The sequence below is a fragment of the Branchiostoma belcheri genome, unplaced genomic scaffold (genome assembly GCF_001625305.1).
Source record: "Branchiostoma belcheri isolate BF01 breed outbred unplaced genomic scaffold, Haploidv18h27 scaffold6, whole genome shotgun sequence".
NCBI lineage: Eukaryota > Metazoa > Chordata > Leptocardii > Amphioxiformes > Branchiostomatidae > Branchiostoma > Branchiostoma belcheri.
In genome coordinates this window covers 1,608,844-1,622,672 of record NW_017804242.1, presented here as the reverse complement: position 1 = coordinate 1,622,672, position 13,829 = coordinate 1,608,844, and the positions used below count along the sequence as shown (strand labels likewise).

The 13,829-nt window shown below is 43.1% G+C and overlaps 2 protein-coding genes across 4 annotated transcripts in view; one reads left to right on the top strand and one right to left on the bottom strand.

Annotated features, from left to right (window-relative positions):
* The window catches only part of LOC109482357 (rho guanine nucleotide exchange factor 18-like), a 32,470-nt gene extending 27,492 nt beyond the window's left edge, over positions 1-4,978 (top strand). For all 3 annotated transcript variants that reach the window (XM_019785044.1, XM_019785045.1, XM_019785043.1), the window contains 3 exons: positions 1,867-1,981; positions 2,507-3,460; positions 4,200-4,978. In XM_019785044.1, the coding sequence (XP_019640603.1) occupies positions 1,867-1,981; positions 2,507-3,442 (1,051 nt within the window). In that variant the 3' untranslated portion in view covers positions 3,443-3,460; positions 4,200-4,978. The remainder of the gene's footprint in view (positions 1-1,866; positions 1,982-2,506; positions 3,461-4,199) is intronic.
* Positions 4,979-6,130: 1,152 nt separating this feature from the next.
* The window catches only part of LOC109482232 (germinal-center associated nuclear protein-like), a 10,291-nt gene continuing 2,592 nt past the window's right edge, over positions 6,131-13,829 (bottom strand). The window contains exons 3-14 of the mRNA XM_019784924.1: positions 12,886-13,008; positions 12,194-12,418; positions 11,381-11,542; positions 10,726-10,852; positions 10,242-10,343; positions 9,783-9,870; positions 9,182-9,345; positions 8,544-8,661; positions 7,985-8,076; positions 7,188-7,293; positions 6,793-6,904; positions 6,131-6,421 (exon numbers count right to left, since the gene is read on the bottom strand). Coding sequence (XP_019640483.1) covers positions 6,227-6,421; positions 6,793-6,904; positions 7,188-7,293; positions 7,985-8,076; positions 8,544-8,661; positions 9,182-9,345; positions 9,783-9,870; positions 10,242-10,343; positions 10,726-10,852; positions 11,381-11,542; positions 12,194-12,418; positions 12,886-13,008 — 1,614 coding nt within the window. The 3' untranslated portion in view covers positions 6,131-6,226. The remainder of the gene's footprint in view (positions 6,422-6,792; positions 6,905-7,187; positions 7,294-7,984; positions 8,077-8,543; positions 8,662-9,181; positions 9,346-9,782; positions 9,871-10,241; positions 10,344-10,725; positions 10,853-11,380; positions 11,543-12,193; positions 12,419-12,885; positions 13,009-13,829) is intronic.

The window sequence follows — 13,829 nt, the reverse complement described above, 5'->3', positions numbered from 1 at the left end:
ATGGCCGGCTATATTAAAATAACGCGTTAAAAACTCTTCCCCACCGCCGCGGGGCCTGCACAGGAGGCTAGGTGGGTTCTTGTTGAGGTGTGACTCTCCTCAAACACAGGACCTCCGGCTTTGCATCCCATCCAAGGGATGTCCCTAACCCTGCCTAGGTAGTCATTTTCACCTGAGTCAAGTGAGGAAATAGGAAATAGGTGTTAAATGCCTTTCCCATGGGCAAAACTCTGGGCCTGTCAGGGGATCAAACCCAAAACAAATCGCCCAAGCCACAAAACCACCTTCAGGGCTGGAAATACTGGGTGCATGTGCACCTTAGTGCACCCAAATTTGGAGCTGTGCACCCAATTTTTTTCTGTGGGTGCACCAGTGCACCCAAATGTTTTTTTTGTAGGTTTACGTATATGTCAAGATCTTAAATTTAGAGTAGTACAGTAACTGGTATTCAGCATATTCTTAACATCTAGGTGTCAGAAAAATAGTAAAATCATTCTTGTAGTACTTGTTTTATCTTATATGGTGCACCCACAAAAAATTTTGTGCACCCAATTTTTTAGGTTGGGTGCACCAGTGTACCTATTCCCAAAAAATGAATTTCAAGCCCTGCCCTTACCACCTTTCACACAGTTATACAAATTGTTATAACATACTATATTAGGTCCATCGAAACTTGGTTAAGGTTCTTAAGGTTCAGTTGCACACAGCTTTCATCTGTCACATTAATCCCAAATGAAGCTCTGTATGAAAACACATTCCAAGACACAAGGACATCTGAAGGTCGTATATCTGTATCTGTCAGAACATATGTGTCAGGTTCATAGGCAACTGTAACCCTCCCATATCTCCATGGAAACAGAAAATCTGTAGCTCCCAGCATTTGTAGAAGTTATCCATCCTTAGGCCATGTCAATTTTATTTGTTGGTTCTTGGATTTATTAAAGAAAATAATGCTAAAAATACAAATATTAACTTGAAAACACGGCTGTACCTTGGCACATCCAGTTTCAGTAGGAACATTTTAATTTTTCTATTTGATGTCCTTGGGTTCAGGCAGGGAATGTACACTAATGTAAAAAGATGGATGTTTTCCTCCCTGCCTTCTGATTTCATCTAGACAACATGAATTTTTACTTTGAAATGTCCAGGAATCCTCGGCTCCTTGCACTCGCAAGGTTAGTGCATGGAGCCCTGTTACAAAACATATGCTACATGTATATGGCACCCAGGCTTCGTGCAAGAACCAAGGAAATAGATTGGTGTGGCCTTACACAAAGCTCATAGATTATAAAGCGCATTTCTATCAAATACACCTAACAAGCATTGTCAGGCAAGGACAACATGACTTCCAAAGCAAGCACTCTTTATTTTGAAATTCTCTACCCTTCTGGTTTATGGCATTCTCATGATGAAGTTGAAAGTGGTGTCATATCTCATCATTTTCACCCCTGGACAATCGCACAACTAGGTTATCGCCTGGCTGTGTTGTCTATCTGTGCTCGGAAGTCGAGCACATCTGTCAGCGGGTGACTCCTGTAGGCTCACCCTGGCCAACCTGTCAGGCCAAATTTCCTGTCCTAACCCCAGCTGTCACAGGAGGGACGTCTTTCTTAAGTCTCCCAATCCGTGCGCCTCGTCGCTCTTAAGACCGGCTTCGTCCTGACCGGACCACGGGGGTAGTATTTGCTGACATTCCTTTCACATGAAGAGAAAAACATTCCAGTAGATGACAAAATTCATTAGCTATAATCCTGGGGAGTCCTTGTTTACGTTGGTGTCAATGTTTTTTTGCCTGCGGGCCGTGCAGCATTAGTAAGCAGCACTCAGCGGTGATGTAACCGTCATGTCACCGTGTGTTTTGTGTAGGTACAAGGTGCAGTTGCTGGAAGCTAACGAGAGGATATCCAAGTACCAACAAGTCCAGGAGAAGGAGAGCAAACGGAGTGTCGAGAAGCAACTGGAGGAACTCAGACAGCTTCAGGTAGGGACCAATCTTTTCTATTACCAATACACATTCACATGTGTTGTACACATTCAGAAACTTCTCTGTAAATCAAATCTTCATTTTAGTAGTAGTTTGCAGATTGCATTGTTTTTATATGGTGTTACTAGTATGGTCTTTTTTGGACTCTCTGACACAGATCAATTTTTTGCTCATATATAGGACACAATCGTGAACGATAGTGCTCTCGATTAAGAAAACTGAAACGTTAAGTTAGTGATTGTGTGAAAGTGTATCTTGTCTTGATAGGAGAAAAACTTTTGTGTTACCTTCGTATAACAATGGGTTCATGTAGATTTAGAGTTAGGGGCTCCTGTGTCTTTCGACACAAGGCAATGGGAGTGTTCCAGCAAGTCCAGTCAAGGGCGAATCTCTAAATCCTTACAGTTAAGATTTACTGTCTTCAGGTCCCTCTCCATTGTACGGTGAAGTGTGTCTCATCCAAATCATAAAATTATAGCAGTTTTACGCAATAATCTTATTGAATGGTTTTCTGTCCTCCAGGACCACTTGAGCAGAGAGCGTCACCAGTGGGAGAAGCAGAAGAAGAGGAAAGAGCGTGAGCTTCAGAAGGAGGTGGAGTCCCTGGAGCAGGAGCGCTCCGAGTTCCAGCGCGAGAGAGAACACTTCCGTCACTCCCGCGACACCATGGGCAACACCGGCTCCCAGGGACAGTACCGGTCCGTGTCCAGCGCCAGCTACACCGAGGAGGACATCTGGATACAGAGGACTACCGGCGAGGGGAGCGACAACGAGGGCTCCTCCTCCAGTGCCTTCTACCCAAGCCCGGTCTCGGACAGCGGGCTCTCGAACGAGACGCCTCCGGGCACGCTGGAGAGGCACAGCTCCTCCTCGTCCCTCTCGCGCAAGACCAGCTCCAAACACATCCACGAAGTGCCTCCGCATCTCATGAGCGCGACCAATCAGGAAGCAATAAGGCAACGGCCAAAGAGCCCCCCGTTCAAGCAGCAGCTGCCGCTGAAGCTGGCCAGTCAGAGCAACCTTCAGCAGCAGCAGCAGGGGCTGGTTACAACCAACAATAACGTCCGGGACGGCGTCAGGCCGACCGTCAGTCCCGGGCAGCAGCAGCAGATGATACCAAAGAAACTTTCGAACAGCGGCTCCGGTTCGAGCCTGCACTCGGGCGGCTCCGGGTCCAGTCTACATTCCACGGGGAGCTCCTCCAGCCCCAACAGGGGGTCCTCTTCCTCCTCCCAGAGAAACTCTCCCCCCGGGTCCTCGCAGAGACACTCCCCGAACCAGCAGGTGATCCCGGGGAAGCTGGTGTCCAGCACGACGGTGGTGGCGCACAGCCGGACTCACTCGCTGCCGGTGCACTCGCACTACGACCAGCACAGCCCGCCGCCCGCACACAACAACAACGAGGAGCCGCCGGTCACCACGCCCACCTCACCAGAACAGAAGGTCATCTACTTCTGAATCAAGGCGCTTGTGAATGTAAGTAAAGTTAAAACCACTCCCACATGTACGCCAAAAAAAAAGTTACTCAGATTGTCATCTACTCCTGAAACAAGTCAAGGTGCTTGTGAATGTGAGTAAAAGTGAGACAACTCCTACCTTAGTTTCATTAGGAGTCTTACATATCATTTCCAGAAATTTCCAATGTTCATTTCATTTCACTTCCCATTAAATCATTCAGAGAGAAGTTCAAGATTAAATGACTCACTACCAGGCTTTGGGAAGCAGCTGGAAAGATTAGAAATTGGCCAAATAGGCAGATAGCATGCGGCAAACTGTACTCTCTCATGTACCAACTCCCCTGGCATATTTGTCTATTTTGCCAATTTCTGCCGTTTCCGGCCAGTTCCCTAAGCCTGGTAGAAACTATTGTCTTGCGTCAAAAGCTTCTCTGTAACACACAATCTAGTATGTGTAAAGACACAAATGTAATTTGGTACCTTTCAAACATTTTAATCAACCATTTCTTTCGGTTGTACAGCTTTTCAGTAGATCATTTGTCAGAACTCTCTGCATAGTGCATACAGTACACATTTTTAACACATGCCAATCTAATCATATGTGTAAGGCAGATGTACTTTGGTCCCTTTCAACATCTTTTTCAACCATTTCTTTCTGTTGTACAGCTTTCCAGTATATCATTTGTCAGCACTCATTGATTGCAGCCCACATATATCCTTGAACCCGTGCCAATAGATATCCAAATGTTTATCCTCAGGATCTGCTGCCAGACAAGTGTTGCATCCACCTGCAATATGCACCAGACCAGATAGAGGGCTCTGCTGTCTTAGGAGATATGCAAGGATGATGAGTGGCCAATTGCAAAGCAAAAGAAAAATGGCAAAAGCTTCTTAGTGTTACTCCAATATTGTATCAAATGATCGCTTAGAGATGTGATATTCTGTAGAGATGTAAATAATTTCGAAGTTATATAGTCTAAAAGTTATACCGATTGTATTTTACTATATTATCTTCATGTTGATATGATTTTTGTCGTTGGATTTGATATGTAAATCATTGCAAGTCCCCTTATTGTTTGTATTTCTGTTCTGTGTAAGATCGTATTACATACGCCCTGTAGAACTGCTTTTGGTCAACCTGTAATAGCAACTCAATGCAGAGGCTAGTTTTTATTCATAAGTTTAATATCCCAATGGGATTTAGTCTGTCAAAAACGAGACTTCAGCATAATGTGGTTCTGTTTCACTATGATGTAATATCCTCTATGTTGAACCATATATTATAATGGCTTATCCTTAGACGAATAAGGATGACCACATACTTGGCTGTAAGTGCCAGTGTACTTCATTTTCTAAGTGCCCTTTAGTGACAAATTTGATACATACTGTAGGTCTATAGATACCAATCATAATAATGTACACTTACAAATGTACTTTAATACTCACCGCAAAGACATTGAGGATCAATTTTTGTTTTAAGAATGTAGCATAAAAGATGCTTAAAGCTGCTTAAAAGTGTGTTAGTTGAGGTTGTACTACTTGTACTTTTTGTAGTTGATGCTGCCTATGTATGTTTAACATTCACTCCAAAACAAGTAGAGGTGTTAAGCTTCGACGCTTCCAATGTTGGGCAAGACTTATTTTTAGCAAGTTGCCATGTCTTTGTAATAAATAAATGACACATTGGATACACAGAAATTAAGCATACAGAGAGACGTACCAGTTAGATTTGCCCGGGACTCTTACAATTCTTCATTATGATGGCCAGAGTCGTGTCAGTAATAAACACGGGACTTGGGTTCACAGAAAAAAGGTCATACATTCTAGTAATGACCTGTGCGCTCATACATTAAGGTACAGTAACTGTTTGTATCGTGACATCATTTTTTTAAAGTGATGTACAGGCAAGGATTTGTGTAGACATTTATAATGATATACTGCTAGTCCCTAGGACAAGAGAGACAAACCATTATTTGCTACTTTAGTCTTAAATTATACCTTAAAGTTCATAGCTAAGCAATCTTGTATCCAGTATCTGTGTAGTTGAAGCATATCTGGCCAACAGTGAGCCTGGAACAATGCTAAGGTATTCCTTCGCCGCCAGTGCCAATAGCAAAAAACGGTGGGCAGCAACGTAAAACTCAGACCATTCCATTGTGAATAGTAAAAAACTAGGTGCTCCCAGTCTGTATGATATTGTAATTTACAAGGTAATTATTATTCGCTTGTGTGCTGAAGGAAATCGCGTAGAGGACAACAACTTGGATTGATTAAATTCCACCTTTATTTCATATTCTTGTGTCTCTGTGCTTTTTACATGTATTTGTTTTTGGCCACTTCAATCTCATTTCATGGTTGTAGGATACACCTAATACACTTACATTTGTATATAGATCATCTGTATTGCTTACAACATGAATCGACCCCAAACATTCTTTTGCTTTGGAACCAACAGTCAAAGAAAATCCTACTGGTAGATTTTGCCATGTATTCATTGAATGTTACCAGCTTACACTAAGTACACAAGTCATGTACCTTCACTTTGAGGCTCCTGAAGCATTAGTGTCAGCAGAATGCCTAATATGTTTTCTGTCCATTTGTTGCACTTTGCCCACCGATATTGTGTATCCTGCAAAAGTCCAAGTTAGAAATTAAATTGGTGTGCCCTTTGGAAAAATTCTGACAATTGTCCTTTTCTCTTCAAAGGAATGTACATTTTGTAGCTTTGAAACTCTTGACATGTACATAAAATCCTACATATACCCTGTTAACTTCTTCAGAAGTACTACAGGTATTTAGCTTCGAAGTCCCCCATGTCCAACAGTGAGTTGAGTCTGAGTTCCGACAAGCGGAAGTCTCTCTTCCCAGCAGCAATTCTCCATCGTAGCTCCTCCATATTCTCCTCCAGGGACCGCTTTCTGGGCTGGTTGGTCAGGTCCAGGAGTAGGTCTTGCCCAGGGGGGCTTGGCAGTGGTTCTCTCTGGAAGCAGAAAGATCACAATGGGACACATTAACCTCCATGCAACCAAACCCCATCACTAATATACATGTGAAAAACACTGATTTCTATCTGTAAAGTACATGTACAACCGCAAGGAAAGATAGTGAAAAATCAACGTGCGGAAAGGGCACTGTAAATACTTAATTCAGAAAGGCAGGGGCTACATGTTACGCTGAACTGTACCCAAAATAACTGCTAGAGGCAACAACTGCACTATGCATTAAACTTGAACCGTCCTGTTACGAACTATGTGGAACTGAAATGATTGATTATGCTCTATGTAAACTGGTGGACAGGCCTGCATTACCAGATACTGAACAGGTGAGAGTTGCAGGAAATAAGATCCTAACCATTTGTGAAGTGCCATCCACCATGTCCTCTGGGGAACTGAAAGGAGAGACCCCTTGTGGCTGATGCCGGTACTGCCCATCCTCGACATAACCCTGCAGCTGGTCTTCATAGCTGGGGAAAAGAACAGCATTTCAGATGAGGACTCCCTGTCCAAGGGGGACAAACTTAGAACAAAGTAGAATCTTCTAATACATGTACCAGCTCAGAATAGCCGTGTCTTAATATGTACCAGAGTTGTCGCCCAGAATTTACGAGTTTGTAAATCATAAAACACTAGAACTACATGACTTGTGTACAAAGTGTATGGTAAAGTGGAAGTACAGGTTAGATGTGTAACAGGCATACTACAACCACACAGAAGAGACACATGTATCGCTGAACACAAGGAGATTACCTTTTAGTCTGCACTGTTTCCTGGGCAATTTTCTTCCTGAGTTCCTGGGCCTTCCTGATGAGAGCAGACACCGCAGGGGACAGTCTGTCCTCCAGCTTCAGGCTTCCTTCTGATGGGGAGACATGGGAAAGTAAAAGTGATTAGTGAAAATATGAAAGTGATTTCAAATCAGTATGGCTCACGGAGAAACTTGGATCTTCCACTGGTCGTAACAGAGAAGACAGAGTGTACAGTACTAAAAGTCTTACAGGTTCATTGTAAAGGATAAAATCCCTTTTCATTGAGCATTGAGAAAGTGATGAGTGAAACACTGAGCGATCTCAAAACAATTTAGCTCACTGAGAGAAGAGCTAGGGCACGGTATACAGGAAGGCAGAGCCCAGCCCTCTCCTTCCACCGGCTTTTATCTCCCCAACTGAAGTCAGGTACCCATTTTATACCTGAATGATTTGGGAGGACTTGAACCTACATAACAACCCACAGGACAGAGGCAAGTGGCAGGCTGCCATCAAGCCCCAGTATTGCTACATGCAAGCATGTCTAACCCTCGGAAGTACGGAACAATAGACAATAAACTGGAGAGAGAGTGAGTGAGTGGGTGGGTGGAGTGAGGAAAGTTGTGTTAAGTTGCTTTCCCATGGACAAAATTTCTATCCATGAATGCAAGGAATCAAACTCTTGACCTCTCAACCTCATGTTCCTTCACCTACCCACAACACAACACAACACAACACAACACAACACAACACATGAAATTACACATGTAGCAGCACTAAACCAGATGGGATGTGACTGACCTGTTTTGTCTGGTGTGCCAGTATCTGTTGTCTGTACTCTGGACAGCTCCAGGTGTTTCCTCCTCACACTCTGCTCTGTCATTACAACCAAACTGTACAGCAAAAATGACAGAGACCAATTAGTGATACAACAAACATACTGTTGAAGCATACCGTATTTTATAAGTAAACTGTGCATTCGTAATAGATTGTGCAGCCCCTTTTCACTCGTTTCAGTGAATTATACTGCAGTGTTCAATCAAACGCTGGCTGTCATAATGTGGCGGAAGAGACACTCCAAAACAGTAATACATGTACTTCGAACATGAAAAGTTTTCAATGCATGCAGTCTATTACAGAAGATCTCTCTCTTCTCTCTTTTACAGAAGATAGTACATGTATATAATATATATATTATATTATACTAGTACTGAGTAGTTATATACTTCATAATGTTTATGGATTCATTATGACTTCAATCAAGTTTTATCTGACCCTGACCACTTCCCTCATGACTGAAAAATACAGCCAGATATAAACAAACAAAAACAACAATGGAATATCCCAGGGTCCAGTGTACCTGTGTGGCTGCCCCAGGACCTGAGCTGAAGTGTTCCCCACTGCCACTCTCCACTCTGTGGGCTGGGTGAAGGTGGACAGTTCATCAGGGAGGTAGTGTACAGTCAACACACTGCCGTCTGCATGGGGACACAATAATAGAAACATCAGAGTCTGTTAACAGTTTCATCAGGTTGGGAAATCACTGGATATAATTTTTTTTAAACACACAACCAATACTCAGTATATAAAGGTAACGGGTAAAGGTACAATGTAGTTAATCTGGCAGGGATGACAAACAGTGAAATAAAGACAAGGTACTAGAAAAAGGTAGTCCCATAGCCTTTTGAGGCTGCAAGGGCAGTGGGTTGTTATTCCACTGTGTCTAGGGCACAGTATTGGAAGGCGGATCCCATCCCTCTCCTTCCAGTGCCATTTACCTCCCCAAGGGATGTGAAGTACCTATTTTACACCTGGGTGGAGTAAGGAAAGTCATGAAAAGTGCTTTTCTCAAGAACATAACATCTTGCCAGGAATGCCAGAAATCAAACTCTTGAGCTCATGTCTGAGCCTAGCCTAACTACCCGGCCATTCGCCACCACTGTAAAGAAACTTATTAAAACAGGAAAGCTGAGTACAAAGAGTAGCAGACACCCCTACCTTCCCCTGCCCAGTCCAGCCTCTGTACCATGTGCCCCACCCACATCTCCACGAGCCTGGTCCAGGGCACATGGCAGGCCGTGGGTTCACAGTCAGGGACGTCGTAATCCAGGTAACATGTGTCCTCAAACTCTGTCTGCACACGGTCTAACAACCAGCGCAGTCTGGGGACAGGCATGGGTTACTTTACATCGTATTAGTCTTGCAAACAAAGGTACAGATAAACAGATGAAATAGACTTAAAACATGGATCCAGAGGGTCACGATTTCATAACATTCAACATCTTGACCCTCTGATATGTTATTTCCTGCAAATTTTTGCTGGTAGGCTACATGTAAGTTTAGATATCTTTACATGCCAATTTTTGCCCTTCAAAGATGGATACTAATGGGCAAATTGTTTTGAGCAGCAAATTCTGTCACATGACGGAAAGATGGACACTGGCTTGAACACTAGTTACAAATGTAGTACAATGATGCAAATTTGTATGTATTGACTCAACAGCATTCCAGACTGATTTAACCTTATAAATACTGGCACAATCCACTGAATTTGAATCGTCAGCTTTTCTCAAAAGTACCTGTTCCAGGAGTTACTCACCTGGTAAGAAGCACAGTCTGCTCCTTGGAGTCGGCAGGTAAGGAGAGGGTGTAGTCTGTACAGTACTGACACACAGACGACCAACTCTCTGTCAACACACAAACACAAGCTGGTGAGGATAGACAATGGTCGAGTGCTCTGGGGACACATAATTTTTTCCTGGATGTCTGCATGCGTGTATGTATGTGGATGTCTGCATGCGTGGACTGTCTATTTTCTAAATTGTTATATACGTGTACAAATGTACATGCAAAAATGACCACAAATGTCTCTTGGCTACAGGAGCATGTCAGCAAAGCATACTGCATGATTTTTCAGTGGTTGCAGATGATAACTTTTCCGACACAACACTTGAAAACTACAGACGGGATGTCATCCTTAATACACAAAGACGACCTCAAATGAGGCATTTTGCCAAAGTGCTGTGCACAATACTTTTTGTACATGTAGAGCACCTACCATCTACATCCATGTACGGGAGAGGGGGCAGTCTCAGGGCCAGGATTCTCTCCTGCAGCAGGGTCAGCTGGGCTTCACTGTTCCACTCCAGGGACAGGAGGTCTGGATAGGGATGATGAAGTGGAAGAAAGTTACAGGTCTGGACAAGGAAGTGGAAGAAAGTTACAGTCATCACAAACCAGTTTAGCTCAGTAACTCAATGAACAGTTGAGCTACTCTTTCACTGGCCATGACAAAGGCAGACAATAGTATTTACAGGTTCAAGAGAAATTCCTTGAGGTCATGAAAGAAAGGTAAACCATATTATATGCATTAAGTCATCACAGACCAGTTTGGCTTAGTGAACTCAGTGAACAGTTGCACTGCTCTTCCAATTTGGTCATGATGAGAAGACAGATGCTGTATGTACAGTATTACAGGTTCATTGTACTGTGGAAATGTCTCTAAGTTAAATTAGAGATCTGTAAAATTCAATGGACAGTACCTGTTCTGTGGCCAGCCGTGACAAACTCAGCCACCGGCCAGGACAGGGCTTGGAGACTGTTAGAGCTGGCCACTCTAGCCAGGTGCTCCACTAGACTGTTGTACAGGCACACGATCGGGCCAGGGGTCTGCAACAATGGACATAAAGAATGTTGCATGGACTACATGTATGATGTATCCAAATATGAACCCAAACATATGTCAGGTTTTCAACCTACGGTATCCAGGTATGAAGCTGTTTCGATTCTGTAAATTTTATGCATTGTAAGTCCTAATTTAAGTGTGATGGAAGTGTATTTTTAAATGACACAAGTACAAGACTTAGAGTGGGATAAGTCAACCCAATTCAGTAATGCACATGACTGCCAAGTTTGATTTTGATTTGTTTGATTGCAGGATCAGAGGACTGATTAAAAGCTTGTTGGCAAGTACTTTACATTTCGTATAGAATTTACGTATAAAAAATCTTTACGTCAATTACTTTTAGTTACAGATAGACATTATAAAGCAAGTTTAAACTGTAATTTCCAACACAACAAATTGGACTCACCCAAATTTTCGACTGTACAACTCCAGATAGACATATTTGAATATAGCATTCATTGCTTATAGTGACAGTGAATACACATTGATTGTTCCATGTCTTCACTCCTGACCTGCTGTGGCAGCCCTGCTTGTCTCCTCTGAGCTGAGTCCTGGTACACGACAGACGAGAACTCTCCTGCCAGGCTGTTCTCTACATAGTCTCTCAGGTCCTCAGTCTCCAGACACGGGGGGAGGGGGGCACGGTCTGCTAACCAACTCAGACCCTCACATAGCTACAGGGGAAAACAAAAGAATATTCTTGGTTAGAACAAGAAATTTTGAGTGTCCATATATCTAGGCTGTTCTCTATGTAGTCTCTCAGGTCCTCAGTCTCCAGACATGGGGGGAGGGGGGCACGATCTGCTAACCAACTCAGACCCTCACTCAGCTACAGGGGAAAACACAAGCACGCTTTCACATCCAGGCCTTTCACAACATACATGTAGTCTAGAAGGACCTCAGTCTGCGGCTAACCAATTTAAACCCTTACGCAGCTACAGGGGAAATTACAAAGCATGAACAAAATCACTCTTAAATATTCTATGAGATTCTGTGTGTCCAGAGCCAAGACGATCAGATATGGCACCCCATTATGTAGATCAGAAAATACAAACAGACAACACTCCCCAGTCCATAGTTTTGTTTTTTAATTTTTTGCAGTGACCTCACCAGCATGAATTCATGCCACAACTAATAAGCATTTCTGGTTGCATTACAGTATTACTAACTATACTAAATAATTGTTGCAAATACAAACTCAAAATGCCACAAAAATCTTCTTTCCTATTTCATCGCAAAATCAAGACCCTGTGTTAAATATACATGGATTTAGAGTACCCAGGCCACATGTTACATCAGTACTAGTATGTCACTGCAACACTCACCCTTCTGCAAGTGTCCTCGTCCTCCACATCCCTGCTGACGTCCACGACGCGACAGTCTGACACCAGCTCCCCCTCCATCAGCCCCCGCACATCCAGGTGCTCCCCGACGTCCTCCCCAGGGTCTGTTCCCCACCCCAGGGGCAGCACCAGCAGGGGCAGGCTGGGGTGGAGGGGCTTGGCCTGCAGCAGGCGCACCAGGCGCAGCTGGCTCTCTAACCAGTAGGTCTGGCAGGGGCGACAAACAGTGAAATAAAGACAAGGTACTACAAAAAGGTAGTCCCATAGCCTTTTGAGGCTGTGAGGGCAGGGGGTTGTTAACCCACTGTATCTAGAGCACGGTATTGGAAGGTGGAGCCCTTTTACTGCCTTTCACCTCCCCAACCAAAGTTACATAATGTTTGTAGGTACCTATTTTACACCTGGGTGGAATGAGAAAAGTCCGGTTAAATGCCTTTCCCAACGACACGTCTAGCCAGGAAAGCAAGGAATCAAACTCATGACCTCTATATCTGGTGCGTCTGTGCGCTTAGCCACCCAGTCGTTCTGACTTTTACTGACGTTCTGACTTTTAATCTGACATTATCCTTGTTCTGTCTCTACTTGTGTTATTACCGAGAATGAGTCTGAAGCAAGTGTAACCTGTATTTATTTATTGTTACAATAATTATTGTCCTGTAACCATGGTAACTGACCTCCTGACTGTCCTGGTCCCCTGGAGGAGGAGGCAGAGCCAGGATGACGGCTGTGGTGCCCAGTAACACGTGTTCACTCTCCACTTCATCTGCTGCCTCCTGGTCTAACAACCCATGCACAGCCTGGGGGCAAGAACAAAGTGTCATGGTGAAACATGTTAACAGCCTATCTTTCAACAACACAGAACCTACAAGATACTGAGAGAGCGGGATCTTTCCTCTTGCACCGTTTCAAGAAAATATGTTATAAATAATATGTTATATACTAGAATTCCGAGATCTCATACCTCCATGAAATATGATCTTGATATGTAAATGTAAATTTCTTCTTTAATTGTGCAAATGACCTCTGCATTAACATGATATATGCATCGTGATGTATGTTAACTTTTGATTAACTTACAGGTGTCCCAAGTATGACATTCTCATCATTCACCATTACGAAATCATAGAATTTTCGCATTAATTATGCAAATTAGGTCATCATTTGCATAATTAGTATCTGTTGAAGTTCCACCTGCCATAGGTTACATACATTACATGTATGTAAGTAGTATAATGTAAAACACTGTAATCATAGAATTTCCTCATTAATTATGCAAATTAAGTCCTCATTTGCATAATTTGCATTTAATTATGTACATCTCTCTCTCAGCTACCTACACACCAAAAATAATGAAAATATGTTGTTCCTGTCTGGACTTTTGCATTAATTATGCAAATTAGGTCATCATTTGCATAATTAGTATCTGTTGAAGTTCCGCATGCCATAGGTTACATACATTACATGTATGTAAGTTGTATAATGTAAAACACTGTAATTACCTCCATGAAATGTGTCATGGAGGTTATATTTTCAGTTGCGTTTATCTGTCCGTCCGTCTGTCCGTCTGTCCGTCCGTCTGTTGGTCAACAAGATAACTCAAGAACGCCTGGATGGATTG